Raw genomic sequence first — 16,377 nt, 5'->3', positions numbered from 1 at the left:
CACTCAGAGTAACAGGCCTTAGAAAAAGTAGATTTGCCATACTGGACTTCTGTATCCGCCTTCCTAACAACAGGCCGTTCTCATCGGCTTGGCCGACAAGAGCTTACCACCACATTAATTAACTCAATCTGGTGATCAAGTTAATAAAATAACGGTGGTATAATCAATAACAACAGAGCACTGCAATAGCCACACAGCCTTTGCTGACCCCCAGGCCTCGCACAGAGCTCTTTATGCAGATGTAGGCCGGAGAGGTTTCTCGGATTGATCTGCAAGGTTGATTACTTCACCGCATTTCCACACAAAGGTTTTCGCAGGAGATATATTATGTGCCTTCACTCTGATTGTTCTCATCCCAGAGTTGGACAAATTGGGTCCAGAGAGGATCAATGAGTGAGGCCTCCGCTCAACCACCAAGTCCATTCAAAATCCAGGTGGGGACGTGGTGAGGTGGCTCACACCTGGAATCCTAGCACTTTGGGAGCAGGAGGATCGCTTGAGGCCAGGAGCTGGAGACCAGCCTGAGCAACACAGCAAGACCCTGTCTCTACAAAAAATAGAAAAATTAGCCAGGCATGGTGGTGGGCACCTACAGTCCCAGCTGCTTGGGAGGCTGAGGCAGGGGAATCGCTTGAACTCAGGAGTTTGAGGTTGTTGTAAGCTAAGCTGACGCCACTGCACTGTAGCCAGGGTGACGGAGTGAGACCCTGTTTCAAAAAAACAAAAACAAAAACAAAAAACCCAAGTGGGGACCAGCTATATGAGGTCTTGCTCCTTCACCAAAAACCCCTTATGGTGCATGCACACCTTGGAGACTGTCTGCGTCTAGACCCTGGGGAGAAGGTTGAGTCTCCCAGACAGCAATAGAGCATATCCCAGATTGCCCGAGCTGTATCGCTCTTGGACAGGATGGAGCAGCTGACCAAACCCTTGTTCTCTGTCTGTGGCTTCCTCTGCACCTGCCACACCTGCTCTGCCACTACCTTCATCACCATTGCCACCATTTCACCATTGCCACCATTTCTTTTTAGCAGTTATTTTGTGCTAGGCACAGTGCAAAGTCCTTTTCTCGTGTTACTGTGTATTTAATTCTTAACAATAGCCCTTGAATGCAGCCACTGCTCAAGACCCCATTTTGCAGATAAAAAAACAGGTTCTTAGGGCAGGTAATGTCCTGGTGTTGCACAGCTAGTAGTGGCAGAGCTGCCTCTCATGCCCAGGCATCCCTTACTCTGGGATGCGTTTCTCAACGAGTGCACTACGGGCTAGACTGACTCAGACGGTCACCAAAGTGCGAGCACACTGTAGGGAGCTATCTGACCAAGGGCAGCAATTTGGGGTATGACAATTCTGAATTATTTGGAACTATCCCAGCCATCAGACTTTTCATCCCCTCTCACTCCTCCCCCAACTACAATAAATGTCAGCAGCACCCTGGTCATTGAGATGACCAAAAAGCACCCCCAATTTCCAATCCCCATGAGCAGCATTGCTAAGTACTCTCCCCATGTCCACCGGGAATGTGGGTGGCTTTGGTTTTTGTTTTTTAAGATTCTTAGCACAAACACAGTTCCTGTAACCAGCAACCAGAAATCTCTGAGACCAGGGAAGGTGCAGCTACCCTTCAACCCCCAAGGCCCCTGCACCATCGGCTCCAGGAGAAGTTACAAGCAACAGCTGACAGTCAGACAGACTCTTTAATCTTCTAGCTCTTTCTAGACAGGACCTGTCAAAGGAAGGTCCCTTATGGCCAGAAAGATCTTTCCAGGGAGTCGGCTCAGACAGCACAGTTGTCCCCAGAGAATCCTAGATTTAGATTGTTAATGCTTGAGGGACTTAAGAGATTATTTTGTCCAATCCCCTCCATTCACAAGGCCTGGAGAGGTGGAGTCATTTGCCCCAGGGACACAGCTAGCAGAGTCCAGGCTGGGACTGGAGCACCATCTCCACTGTTCTTTCCATTCTGGCCGCCCCACTGTCAAGCGAGGAACGCAGGGGCATCATGAAGCACCAAAACACTGTCATACGAGAGAGCGTCAGAGGAATGAGGGACGCTGTGTGTCTGGAGGAGGAGCCTCAGAGGGCCGGGACATCTGTCTAGGAGCAGTTGAAGGGCTGTCAAGAGGAAGAGGGCTTCGCTTTCATCTGTGTGGCCCAAAAGGTGAAACCAGGGCCAGTGAGTAGAAGGTACAAGACCACACAGGGTTGGGCTCGTTCTAAGGATGAACCCTGCTCTAGCCAGAGCTGTGTGACCAGAAATGGCCTGCCTCGCGGGGAAGGAGTTCCCTGTTCCTGGACGTGCTGGAGCAGAGGAAGAGAACTGCTGGTGGGGAGGCTGCAGAGGGGACCAGGCATCTGATTAGGGGACAGATTCCCTGTCCTGGGAGATGCCTTCCAACCCTGGAAGACTTTTTCCCATGGCAGTCACCTGGATCTCTCTCCCACCCTCCAAGCAGGTCCCCCTTCCTCCTCCATACCCCATGACTCTGGGCAAGCCACCCTAGAAGCAGGCTGTCCCAAACCCTTGACTCGGCAGGGTTCTCAGGGATTCCAGTGAGTACTGTGGCCTCAAATGAGGTCATACAAGGTGGGACTGTGGGCCTACTGCTCTTCCCACAAAAGACTGGATTCCCTGCAGGGACAGTCACCCTTTGGGGGAGTTAGTCCAGAGGACTATGGGCTAAACTTGCATCCAAGGACCTGGGAGGGGAATGGGAGGAGGGAGCAGAGGTAGCCTTCTTCCCACGCCCACCAGCACTAGGGCCACAGGGCATCTGCCGAGTTTGCTCCAGGAAGACTGTTGCCAGCATGGCTGTGCCTCCTCAGCTGTTCCCATGATGCTGAAAAGCAAGGCTAGGAAAATTCTGCTTATGTGGGGGGCCCATGAAGGGGGAGACAGCCACAAACAGCTGTGAGACCTTCACCGTTCCTGTATGATGAAATGACAGTAATTATGCCTTACACTTCAGCAGAGCATTTGTAACGCTAAAACCGGTTTGCTGTGGTTTTTACATGTGTGTATTTATATGTTCAGTAGACAAAGCATTGTCACATGATATATAATTGTATGACCCTCACTCTATTTATACATACATACAATAACAACTGCTCTGTAGGACAGCCAGGACAGGAGTAATTTTGCCCATTGTACAGATTAGGAAATAGAGGCACATGAACAATGAGGCAACTTGCCCAGGTTAGCCTGTCTGAGCCTTGTTTTGTAAGTCCACGGACAATGCTCTTTCTAATACACATGCATTCACACACACATCTCATTAGAATCAGTTTAATGGAGATGCAACTAGCATTTGAGTAACTGCTATTAATGAAGATGGTGACCTTGGAAACTGTCAGTGCAGGCATCATACAGAGCCCGGGCACAGAGATTGCGGCAGGATGGCTGAACAGATGAGGGGAGTAGCAGCTGGAGTGGCATGGGTGGTCCCCAAGGCTAATGCTGTTCACGCTAAAGCAGCACTGGACAAACATCTGTTAAGCAGGGCATGCAGGCTGTTATGCCCACAGCCTCCCCAACACGTATGGAACCCCCAGGCCACAACCTGCCAGGGGCAGCATTTGACCGCTGGGTCATTTGCGGCTTCCCTGTGGCAGCCTTGGGTCATGGAGGGAGGACTGACCCAGGGACCTCCAAGGTCATGGGCCGCCAACAGTCTTCCCTATGCACAAAAATACCTGAAAAACAGAAGCTCATTTCAGCGGGGAGAGACCAAGGAATACATTCAGCTACAGTTATTGGGGGCTCACCTGTGAGGAGCACTTGCATAGACTTTATGGCAGGAAATCCAGGACAGTTCTTACTCGCGCCAACCATGGGAGAGAATTACCAACCCACCCCGGCCTTCCTTTGGCAGATATGAGACTGGCCTTTGCCTCACCCCCGAATCTTAGTCTGGAGCCAACCTCTACCCTCCCCATTTCCACTGCTGTCTAGGGGAAGGAAGTGTGCCAGGCTCCCCAGGGACACCCGGGTGTCCACCTGCCTCAGTTTTCTGCTGAAGGAGTACTACTGGCTACCCAGCTAGGGGACAGAGGGAGGGAGTTGATGTCCCCTGCCCTGGCCACCACTCGCTCTATCTTATTGCTACAGAGTCTCAGCCAGTTGGCTTGGCCAAACATGTGGCTGGTTAATACATCGGCTCAGGACAGGATCTGATGATGTATTTTGGGGTGGGGTAGGGGGAGGAAAGTAGAGGCAGTGCAAGAAAAAAAAAAAAGAAGAGGTTTATTGAGCACCAACTATGCTCTGGCTACTTTATATGCATTATCTTCTTTAATCCCATTTCACAGCTGGAGAAAATGAGGCTCAGAGAAGCCCAAAGTCACCTGGCCAGTAAGTGCAGAGCCAGGATGTGAACAAAGGGTTTGCCTTGACTTCAAACTTCCACCAGTCCAGCAGGTCACAATCATTTTTATTTTTCCTTATACTCCAATATATAAAATGGATAAAAGCTCTGGGTGCAAGAATGGGGGTGAGGGGTGCTTGAGGATCTGCCCACTGGCCCTCCCCTCTCTACCTCCACCTATCCCCTGCAGCCCTACCCAATCCCTCAGACCTGCACACCACATCCTTTGGAAACCTCTGTGGGCTCTGGTGGACCAGGGCCCTCCTGCATCAGCGGATGTGCATAAAAATACTCTCAAAGGGCTGGGCGCAGTGGTTCTCGCCTGTAATCCTAGCAATTTGGCAGGCCGAGGCAGGAGGATCATTGGAGCCCAGGAGTTCAAGACCAGCCTAAGCAAGAGCAAGACCCTGTCTCTACAGAAAAATAGAAAAATTAGCTGGGTGTCATGGCGCACATGTGTATTCCCAGCTACTTGGAAGACTGAGGCAGGAGGATCGCCTGAGCCCAGAAGTTTGAGGTTGCAGTGAGCTGTGATGATGCCACTGCACTCTAGCTGGGGTGACAGAGCAAGACTCTATCTTAAAAAAAAAAATAAAAGAAAGAAAAAACTCTGGAAGGCCTTGGAGCTGCATCTGCCTCGGTAGGATTCACTCAGGACCCTGGAAATGCAGGGAAAAAACATTCCTGAGGCCACACGCCCACTGCAGCTCCCGGCTGGCTTCCTGGGAAGGAGTACTCAGCTCCCTTGAAGTGTGTGCTCTTCAAGCATCACTCTAAACTCTTGACACACCCTTCCCTCTGCAGCCACAGTGCCCATGTTCCACTGCTGTCCACCACCCCGAGCCACCCCACAGGGCTGAAGCTGCCCTAACAAAGGAGGAATACGAAGCCAGCCAGCGCTGTTCCTCTAATCTCTCAGAGCCACAACCCCTCCCCAGCTGGATGTGGACAAACTGGGAGGGTGGAAGAGCATTCTCCTCCCTTCATGCCCCATCCCATCAGCTGCCACCTCACTGGCTACTGACCGCAGCCCTGAGCACCCAGCTTCCTCCACTCTGGGGTGCACCCACCAAAAGGCTAACGCAGACCTTGGATTCCTGTAGCTGGTGTGCCCCTCTCTTTCTCTTCTTCTTTTCAGCACAAGAGGAACAACCCCACACCCCAAGTTTGCTCTGCCTTAAGGCACCTCTGCCCATTGCCACCCATCCTACCCCAATAGCCCCGGTGTCACTGTCTGTCCCTGGATAGGGGAGGGGCCAGCTCCAGGGCTGCCTGGCCAGATGGCGAACTCAGAGCTGAGTCCCTGTAGGCCTAAAACTCAGACACAGAAGCACTACCAAAAACACCAGTTCTTCTTCTCCTGCTCCTGCCCTGCCCCCATTCCGTGCAAGGAGAAGGCCACCGCCTGGCTGCTACCGAGGCTGAGATCAAGATGCTACTCACAGAGGGCATGGCTCTTGGCCTGGCTAGGTGAGCATGCAAATCCACATGCAAATTACATGCAAATCTGGGGCCTGCCCTTGGGTTCCTGGCACCATGCCACCTCTGCTGCCTGTAACTTGCCCTATCAGGCACCTGGCTACCCGCTAGAATCTACTGGGCTAGGTAGGGGCTGAGAAAGCACTTTGGGAACTGGGGGCTCTTCCCCTTGATTGCTTCAAATGTCCCCAAGAAAACGTCTTCTCCAAGATCATGTGAGTCCCAGCCTGAGACTCATACCCCCCGAAAAAAGCTCTCTGAACATTTGCCCTCCCTCTTTTCATCCACAAATAAAATCCTTCACCAGCCAGTGCAGGAGATCAACCAACTAACAGGGGTGGAAATCCTAAGACATGGAGAAGGTAAGGAAGGCTTGAGGTCTGCACCCCTCTGTCAAAGGCTAACAGCCCATGAGGTGCTCCAGGCAGACCTCCCCCCTGTGTCTGGAGGCTCCCAGCCTGCTGTCCAGGGGCATGCTTCCTTAGCAAGCTAGCAGGGGCCCAAACCCCTGTTCCCTTGCCCACCTCCTCCCCATTCCTCATCCTAAGAAAACTAAGCTGCTCCAGCCAGTCCCCTGGGACCTGCTCAACTTAAGCACCGCCTTTGGGTCAACTGCTTACTTGCTTTTTGTTCCTAATTGAGCTCCCCATTCTGCTGCAGAAATATATTAAAGGCAGCTGGCTTTGATGCCCAGAAAAACGAAGCATCGGAAAGGTTTGTCGGGCATCACGGCAATTCCGTTCTCCCTCGTGTTCTTCTAGCAATCAGGGCTTCTCTGCCCACTCGCCCCCACCCCCATATTCACTGGCCCTTCGCCTGCCTTCTCCAAGTTGTGTTTGCCATTTCAAGATTTTAAAAACACATTTCCCCAGTAACCCCCCCCCCTTTTTTTTAATTAGACACTGAACAGGGTGTTAGAGATTTTCTTAATGGCCTCACGAAGGCTTTTAATTTGGTCTTCTCAAGAGAGAAGAACCATGAGTCCCCATTGGAGAGGTTGGGGTGGAAAATGAAAAAAAAAATCAATGCAACCCATTATTTTGGCTTTTAGAAAACAGGAATTTTAGTGCCGGGGAAGCTTGTTCTTTTACACAGTAAAAATGCAAATGCAGGCACCACAGATGCTGGCGCGCTGGATGGAACAACGAGAGCGCCTCGCTGGGGTTCATCCGGCTGCCCAAACCTGGATTTGTTTTGGCAATAATAAGGCAGTTATTGGAGACTCGATAACCGATTATTAAAACACCTTCCCAGTTTAGTTCTGGGGAATCAGTCTTGAGCTCAGGCTTCATCAAAAAAAGATATTTTGAGAGGAATGGAAATAACAGAAGCTTAAAACACATTCAATAACTGCTTAATTCCATCCAGAGGACGCTCCATCTCATCCTGTTTTCTTCTCTCTCTCTCCCTGCCTCCTCCGGCTCCTCACAGATGGACGTACAAATTATTGCAAGAGGATATTGTTTTCTGTAACAGGCTCGAACATTCACATTTACATTTTCCTTGGTGCCGCGGGGGTGACTGGCAACGGGAGAGAAAATACACCAAACCCCATCTTTCTTGCGCTCTCTCCGCAACACATCTTCCCCAAGCCGCCTCCGCCACCCCCCTTCCAAGCCACCCCAAGCAGAACAGGCCCCGGGGACCAGCCTGGCACCTAAGACCCAATTAAGGCACCAAGGGAAAGAAAGGCCTGTCTGGCGAGGCGCCCTGGCACCCAACAGCCGCTCGAGCCTGTGAATCGCAGGGGCACCAGGGCTCTGCAGCCCCAAAGGCCACCGAGGGGCGGGTGGCCATACCTGGCACCTCCAGCCTGCCCACAGGCCCAAGGCCGCTGGCAACTTCCTTCTCAAGTTGGAAAGGATTTTGCCCCTCTAGCTGTCCTGTCGCCTTCTGGGCCTCTTCCACCCCCACCCCCATCTGCTCCCTCCCTATCAAATAGCTTGGGCTTCATTTATTAATGCCAGGCTCCTGGAGGGGGGAGGGGAGCCGCCTTCAGGTATTTGCTGAGAGGCCTCCTCCACTCCTGGGGAATGGGCTGTTCTGGAAGAGGTCTCCAGAGAGTGGGGGGGGGACTGTTGGGCGGGGGGCGCGTTGAGGACAAAGCTGGGCACGAGTGTGGCAGCAGCTCTGGCCTGTGCTTTCTCCCCTGACAAAATGGGAAAGGGGTGGGGGGTGGAGAGAGAGCTATTGAGAGAGAAAGCCGCTCCTCACCTTATGTATTTTTAATATTAATGTAATTAAAGCTGTGAGCCCAGCCAGCCTGCGGGGGCAGAGGGAAGCAGGAAGAGCCTGGGGAGAGGGAGACTGGGGGGCGGGGGGTTGAACAGGAGGCAGGCTTGTCGCTCTGCTAAGGTGGGATGAAGGGGTGTGACGTGGGGGGCAAAGGGTTAAACAACTGAGCCCAGCCTTGGTGTGTCACCCAGTGGACCCCACTGGGTCTGAGAAACTCAACGACTTTGTCCACAATTCCGAGGCCACCCCGAGTCCCGCATCCTGATCTCTCAGCAAACGCCAGCAGCACCCTGGCCTTCAGTCTGGCTTTGACCCCGCGGTATCTACAAATAAGGGTTACCCTCCTCCCTCCAGTCCCCCATATATTGCAGACTCCGGACCCCTGGGGCTTGGGCAGGGTAGGACTGGACCCCTCCCCAGGCGCCAATCCTCTGCTGGATTGCCCTTCCTCGTGGCCTAGGGGTCAAGAGTTGCTGCTCTGCCAGGGCAACCGCCGGACATAGAGGGGAAGAGGCCGCCCCTAGGGCGCGAAGGAGAAAAGTTAGAGGGCTGCACAGGTAAAGCTGAGCTTGTTTGAGCGTGTGTGCTCTGCCGCGCAAGGGCGCAGAGTTCGGCCGCCTCATCTCCCGCCATCTGCGCGCCCCGCGGCACGTCCTCTGCGATAGCCTGGAAACCCGACCGCCAGCGCCAGCCTGGTTCCGACTCGGTGCCCAGGTGGCTTCAGTCGGAAATGTCTGCCCTCTTCCAACCTCCCAGTCCCAGCTACCTTGCGGATCAGGTGCGCGGCGCCCCAGCGGCAGGTCTGGACATGCCGGACACCTGGACCCACCCCTAGCAACCCCTTCTCTCCGGAAAGAGGGACACGCCCCCCAGCCCGAAGACTTGTCCCCAGGTCCGGCTGGCCAGGCGCGGAAGCGGAGAATCTCGCACCTTGGGGCGCGCTGCCCGAGGTGGCCACGGTGGCGCAGCGAAACCAGGGCTAGCGCCTGGGGCAGAGGGGTGGGGTGGAGGAGGGTGACCTCGGGGTTTAGAGAACAAACTTGCTACCCGAGGGACCCCCAGCTCTCAGGACCCCCAGCTATCCCCGCCCTGCATCCAACCAACGCACGGATAAGCGCCATGCAGTGCGCCCGCATTCGTGCCAGGGCGGGGGTCCGGGGCGGTCGAGGGGCGCGCAGATGCAGAGGAGGAGTGAGCCGCCGAGTCCGAGGCTCAAACAAGCCGGGACTCCTAGGTGAAGAGTCACGGCCTGAGGACCCCTCGACTCGGAGGGTACTCCGGGTCCCAGCGCCACCAAGCCGCAGGAAGCGGGCAAGGGGCTGGGGGAGGGGTCCAGGGTAGAACTGCGGCCCGCTATGGAGCAGGGAGATGAGGGGCTCCTTCGCCACCACCCCCACGGGCGCACCCCAAAACGGCAGGCGCCGGTGGCTGGCCGAGCGGTCCCGGGCTGACTCTCACTCGGCCCCTCTCCGGGTGCTTGCCCCACCCCTCTGCGCCCCACCCGGGGCCGTGCACAGGGGTCGGTCCCCCGGGCACTTGGAGTGCTCCGGGCACCTCGCCTCGCCTCCAGCCGCGCGCACCCCGGCCCCGCCGCCTCCGCCGCCCCGCCGCCCGCGCAGGTCTCACCTTTGTGTAAAGAGTCCAGGAGCAGGAGGAAAGTTACCAGCCACATGCCATAAAGAGGCCCTATTCTCCGGGGAGGTGGTCCTGTGGCCGGCCGTGCGGCAGCGCCTCTCCCCCGCTCAGCGCGCTCCCAGCCGCCCGCACTCCGCGCCCCGCTCTCTCTGCTCCTCAGCCCAGCGCTCCGCGGCGGCGGCGGCTCCTCCCTCCTCGGCTCCCCGGCTCCTGTCATCCGCGGGGCTGGGCTAGGCGGCCGCTCTCCCCGCCCCCCCGCGGCACCCCGGGTGGTGATCGCAGCGAGAGCCCTGAGCCCTGACGGCCCCCAGCCCCACAAGCCCAGAGACGGGGGCGGGGCCCAGACCAGATGGGCCCCGATCTGGCTTCGCTGTCTGAGAGGCGAGGGGTCCCTGTCCCCCACCGGCTTGGAGCTGTGGTCGCGCACAGGCATGTGTCATACATGTGCCAAGAGCCTGCCATGCTCGGGCCAAGGACGCCCCGTTTCTACTGGCTCAGTAACCTGGGGCACATGCTTCCTACCACTTTCAGACTCAGTTTACCCCCTGGGATGGGGGACCATGGGTGCTCTGGGTAAAATCAAGACTAAGATCTTTCCGTGCCGCCTGGTGCTACTCCCCACCCAAAGCTCGTAGCTGCATGCCCTTCCGACTTCTCCTTGCTTCTGCAAGCTTGCCTTCTGCAGAGCCCCGGCCGAGGGCAGCCACCTTCCAGCACTCTGTCCGAATTTTCCTCAGCACTTGGCACATTGTGACTATTTAAACAATTATTTGCAGTCGACAGTTTAATGTAGCTATACCTGTGTAGCTTCCTCCTTATCTGCACCTGCCCGCCTCCCATAGCTCTCTTGCCCAGCAGAAATTGTTTTATTCCTTATACTAGTCTATATAAAGTTGGCATTGAACAGGACTTGAGTGAGGGCATCTTCTCATTTACAAAATGAATGTTGAGCACCTGCTGTGTGCCATGCACTGTGTTAGGAGCTGAAGACACAGGCATGGCTGAGCCAGGTCTGCTGTGACAAGTTGATAAGGTTGGAACACTCTCCTTTTGTCTTACTTCCAAAATAAGGGGCCACAGAAAATCCAGAACAGGGGTCCACGGTAGCCCTGAGAATGGACTAGAAGCCAAGACTGGACCCTCCCTTTTGTAGGGTTCTAGGGGTCGCCTTGGATGTGCCCTGGCCACTTGGCTCTACCTGGGCACCAGCGAGGAGTGGAGTGTGAAGGTTGGAGGGAGGGAGAGAGGCTGCTGATTAGCTCCACCTGACACAGGAAGATAATTTTCTTCTCCAAAATGTCTGGCCCAAGTTCAAGCAGGAGAACAGGGACCCCTCATCCCCAGGTTTTGCCAAAATATCCCTCGAAATTTTAGCCAGATTTTGAAAAGTGTGCATTTGCTTTTTTTAATATATTAAAATATACATAACAGAACACGTACCATTTTAACTATCTTAAGTGTACTATGCAGTGGTCTTAAATACATTCACAATGTTGTGCTACCATCACCACTCATCCTTTCCAAAACTTTTCCATCATCCCAAACAGAAACTCTGCACCCATTAAACAATAACTCCCGATTCCCCCCTGCTCCCCCGCCAGTTCCTAGAAACTGTCATTCTACTTTCTGTCTCCATGAATTTGCCTATTCTAGGTACCTTATATGAGCGTAATCATATAGTATTTGTCCTCTTGTGTCTGGCTTATTTCATTTAATGTTTTCAAGGTCCAACCATGTTGTAGCATATGTCAGAATTTTATTCCTTTTTATGGTTGAATAATATTCCACCCTGTTTATATCCACACTTTGTTCATCCATTCATCTGCCAGTGAACACTTGAGTTGCTTCCACCTTTTGGCTATTTCGAATAATGCTGCTATGAACATGGGTGTACAAATATCTCTTTGCATGCCTGCTTTCAATTCTTTTGAGTATGTACCCAGAAGTAGAATTGCTGGATCATTTGGTAATTTTGTGTTTAACTTTTTGAGGAATTGCCGGGAGCATTTATTTTTTTATATAGTACTTCAAGAGTTTAAAGGGCTCTCACCTGCAGTTGCTCTCTGTAATCCTCACACTATCCTTTGAAATTTTATCAGCCCCCTTTTAAACAGGTGAGAAAATTGAGGCTTAGCTTGTTCAAGGTCACTGAGTTTGTATCAAAAGTAAGACTGGAACCCAGGTCTCCTTAATCCAGAGCAGCATTGCTGGCTCTATGTGGCACTGCCTCCCTTGGTGGCTCCGTGATGGCGAATCACCACTCTGAGATGCTTTTTCATGAGATGTTTTGTCATTCCAAGACAGGCATAGAACAGAGACTGCAAGGGATGTTTGAGATGACCCAGCCCAATCTTCTGCTTTCCAAATGAGGAAACTGAGGCCCAGAGTGGGAAGCCCCGAGGTCCTGCAGGGAGTGACAGAGGTCATGCATTTCCGGCCTCCTGGCTTAGCTCCCTTCCCCCACCACCCTCAGCCTGCTGGGCTCATTCTTCCATCACGCCCCTTCCCTTCTAAAGAAGACGGTCATTGAGAGGAATCCAGTTATTTAAAACTAAGCCTATTGACCCAGAGCACCTGGTCAGGCCATGCCTAAAATAAACCGCTAAGTCAGACAGGATGAAAGGGTCTGCTGTCTGCTGGGGAGGCGGCGTGGAGTGGGCCTGGGGGGTTCAGCACAGCTGCTCCAGCTCCATGCCTCCCCACATGCTGGAGGTAAAGGAGGACCCCCCTTTCTCATGCACCTGAAGTACGTCCTATAACCGGCTGTCCCTTTTATACAGATTACACATGGGGACCTTTAAGGGCCCACAACCTGTGTTACCTGAAGGGTAAGGTCATTCATTGTGTCGGTAACTACAGTCTGGAGGCTTATGTGGGAATAGAGGGGGAGGGCAGGTGGGGAGGGCAGGTCTGGGGACTCCTCCTAGCAAAAGGAGGCATTATAATGTCAGGGTTAGGAGCTTGGCTTTGGAATGACAAAGAGCTGAGTTCTCAGCCCAACTCTGCCCCTTACCAGCTGTGTGCCTTGGGAAATTTGTGTGTGCCAAGCCACAGTTCCCTTACCTGTGGCAGCCCCAGCATCAACCTCAGAAAGTCACAGTGAGGGTTAAAGAAGACAAGCCCAGTGGCTGGCACACAGCAAGTGCAGGTAAACATCACCCACATTATTGGCTTTGTTCACAGGGACCTTGACCGGTGGGGGTTGGGAGGAGGGAACAGCTCTACTGGGAGGATGTTGGGATGACATCTGTGCTCCATGCTGTGACAAGGCCAGAGCTAAGGAGTGGGGAATCCAGGCAAGAGGCGGCAGGAACACGGAAGGAGCACTTTGAGGCAGGAAGACTGCTAACAAGAGAAGGACCCCAAAACAGACAGTCCTTATGCTTTTTGTATTTTCCATTTCCTACATTTTGTTCCTCCTTAGTATTCAGGAAAATATCTTTGAAAATGACAGGTTGGCTCAGACGTGTTCAGAAGCCTCCTCTTCAACAGGAGTTGTGGGGTGGGGACCTAGGGTGACAGGGTGAGCAAGAATCCTCTCGAGGGGACACCAAGGGAAAAAGGACCCTCGAGGGAAAAGAGTCGGGAGGATTGTCCCACCCCACACCCACCTTAAACCCAGCCATTCCCTCCACAGCTGACGTTTTGGAGGGGCTGTTTTATTTTGATAAAAGGGACAGTTCCTTCACAGTCCCAATTGGATGGAAACCCTCACACCCACACACAAATATATGCATACCAAGGTGAGAACAAACACAGTTGCCCAGGCAAACATTCCTGTGTACAGGTAAACATAAACACTTAATGACAGGCACACCTGCGCTCAAATGCGATTTGAACACAATCCAGAAATTCTGCACTGGCACCTATGCACATGCTGTAATCTTTTTTCTAATCCTCAAATTTGTGGAATTCATTTCTAGTAGGGACACACCATCCATTTAAAAGCAGTGATTAGTTTCAATATTTTGTCGCATCAGAACACTAGGTGATGATCTGGCTTTTTTTTTTTGGCTTTTGTGTTGTGTTTTTTACCAACGCTGGTTGAAGCAGCTACATGAAGTCACTGGGAGGTGAGCCCTTTCCAATTCAGGTTAATCATGGATATTTAGGGGGTATTATTTTGCCATGTTATATTAAGGCTAGAGCCATCATGAGAAATAACAGATGTTTTTATTGTTTAGCTCAAACAATAAGCTTATATATTTTGAAGACTTTTCTTCAAAAACAAAGGCACATAGTTATTTTAACAAAGCCTTCATATGTGCTCTGAAATTCTTTGACAATTTGCGTATACATATGGTTTGCATAAAAGCAATCAATACTGACAGGTCAATCTTAAAAACTTAACATTTGAGGTTATATAGCTAATTCAAGATTGACCTTGTTAATAGTTGCTCATTGATTGGGGGAGGACAAAAGCAAGGATTTGCCTGCTTTTTTTTTTTTTATTTGTAATTGATTTTAACATTATAGAAAGAGTCCTGGACTACAAATCAAAAATCCCACGTTCTACTGTCATCTCTGTCACTATAGCCAGCTGCGTGATCTTGGACAAGTCACTTTGCCTTTCTCAGTTTCTTCACCAGAGAAGTGATAGAGTTGGACTAGACTGATCACCAAGGTCCCTTCCTAACACCCAGGACAAGGTGAACACAAGCAAATATACACACGCCCCAGTCCTCTCCACCTAAGTGTGTATCCATAGATGTACGCGTGTTCTCTAATGCAGGCAAAGAAGCAGGAATACAAATGTGTATGCACAGATACTCAGAAGCAAACAAGCACACAACCTTACACAAAATAAACAGTTTTTGATTCAAATGCATACACGTGTCTAAAATACTTCTTTCTTCTTGAGATGAGATGAATTGCTACAATTCATAGACTATGATGCCTATATACAAAAGTAGTATCATTAAGTTACCCAGGTGCTCCTTAAACCAAAATTCTATCTGCTTAGCCCAGAGGTATCTTTGCCTCTTATCCTCTCAGCATTTTCAATTATATTATAACGTCATGGTTTTGCGCTCAATAGAGCAAAGAGTACAAAGCCCTGAGGCTGATGGGGTCTCTGGGGTCCCATAGCTTTGTTCAGGCCACTGTCTTAGCAGTGACCCCAGGATGATTGGTCAGGAGCTGTGAGAGCCACCAACAAGGCAGGAGTCCCCTGAACAATTATGGCCCCTCTCCTGCTGTTCTTTCTCAGCTCACAACTCTGATATTGCCGAGAAGCCAACCCAGAGAGGTTCTACAAAGTCTGAATTCTATGGAGCTGAAGTCCCATTTCTCTCTAGGGGTGGGGGTGGGGGTAGGGTGGAAGGCATATAAACTAACAGAGATAGAAAAAAAGGAAAATTCAGAGAGTGGAGCTAAATTCTCTGGGTTCCCAAGTCTTCTTGCATTTCTTCTGGCCCACGAGACACTCAGAAATGTGCTCCAGTTTTATGTAAGTATCTTCTATGCTGGAAACCCTCCCCTTTCTCAAGTATCCAGTGTCCCCTTCTTCACCTGGGTAAGGCTGCTCACTCGGCAAGCTCTGGCCAGGCACCCTCAGCTGTCCCTGACCAGGCCTCCCTGGGCTTCAGCTGCCCCAGACATCTACCTGGCCTGTGGCTCTCTCCCTTTGAACTGTGGGTATTTGTGCACATGTCTGATCTGTCTCCCCTTCTAGATGCTGGGCTCCTAACCCATTCGGTTTGTACCTCCAGGCCCCAGCCTGGTGCCTCCTTGCACTGGGGGAGTACTCAGTAAATGTTGATTTAGCGACTAGACGGGCTCATTCTCACAAGGTTGCAATTACCTGATTACAGCCTCACGTGTCATGCCTTCCAGAGGGATGTCCTTTAACTGGGACCAAAGCCTTAAGCTTTGTTTCTGGCCTCTAAGGGTGAGCACTTGGCAGAACGAGGGAGCCTGCAGTATTGACCCCTAAAACCAAAGAAGTCTCGGCAAATACCTGCTCAGCCCGCATCACTGCTGTCTTCATGGTCATTGTCATGACCACGTGTGGCAGCGCTATTGGGTTCCAAAGCCTTCATGCTTTCTTTCATGTTTGATCCTCACCAAAAATGGACAGATGGGGCCAGAATTGTTTTGCTCGTTTTACAGGTGAAGAAACTGAAGCTCAGAGGGGTTTGTGATGTGCCCAGAGGGAGAAGTATATAATACCATGACGCTTATATAGCTCAAGCTTCAGAATCCTTTAGGTCCGCAGTAACGTGTTCATATGATCAGATATTGAAAAATTCGTGCAATAATATAGCTTAACTGAAATCAGTTGTGGCCGCTACTCTTTTCTGCTCTGACTTTCCAGTGGGTTTGGTGACCATTTCGGGGTCTGCCTCAGGCTTGGGCTCCATGGGATGGGCCAATGTGGCTCACAGGCAAGTACACAGCCTCCCAGGGTAGGGGGCGGCTCCCAGCAATGCTCCTACTACCCAACAAGCCAACCCGCTTGGCTTTGCGACAGCATTTCGGGGCCAGAAGTTGTATCACAGTATGACTGTGGCTCCAGGTGCCTGTACCAGAGGTGAGGGGAAGGGAGGAGAGACGAGGTTTGAAATGTGTGGAACCCGAAGCTGGTCTGCGTAAAATCGTGAGCAGAAGTTATATTAAAAAAAATTTTTTTTTAATTTTTAAAGTATTGTAGAGGTGTGTCAGG

The 16,377-nt window shown here is 51.9% G+C and overlaps 1 protein-coding gene across 1 annotated transcript in view; it reads right to left on the bottom strand.

Annotated features, from left to right (window-relative positions):
- Nucleotides 1-9,927, bottom strand: part of DSCAML1 (DS cell adhesion molecule like 1) — a 326,542-nt gene extending 316,615 nt beyond the window's left edge. The window contains exon 1 of the mRNA XM_045556390.1: nt 9,705-9,927. Coding sequence (XP_045412346.1) covers nt 9,705-9,750 — 46 coding nt within the window. The 5' untranslated portion in view covers nt 9,751-9,927. The remainder of the gene's footprint in view (nt 1-9,704) is intronic.
- Nucleotides 9,928-16,377: the final 6,450 nt, after the last annotated feature.

The sequence above is a fragment of the Lemur catta genome, chromosome 7 (assembly GCF_020740605.2).
Source record: "Lemur catta isolate mLemCat1 chromosome 7, mLemCat1.pri, whole genome shotgun sequence".
Classification (NCBI taxonomy): domain Eukaryota; kingdom Metazoa; phylum Chordata; class Mammalia; order Primates; family Lemuridae; genus Lemur; species Lemur catta.
The sequence above is the reverse complement of the archived record's forward strand: the minus strand, read 5'-3'. Positions and strand labels throughout refer to the sequence as shown.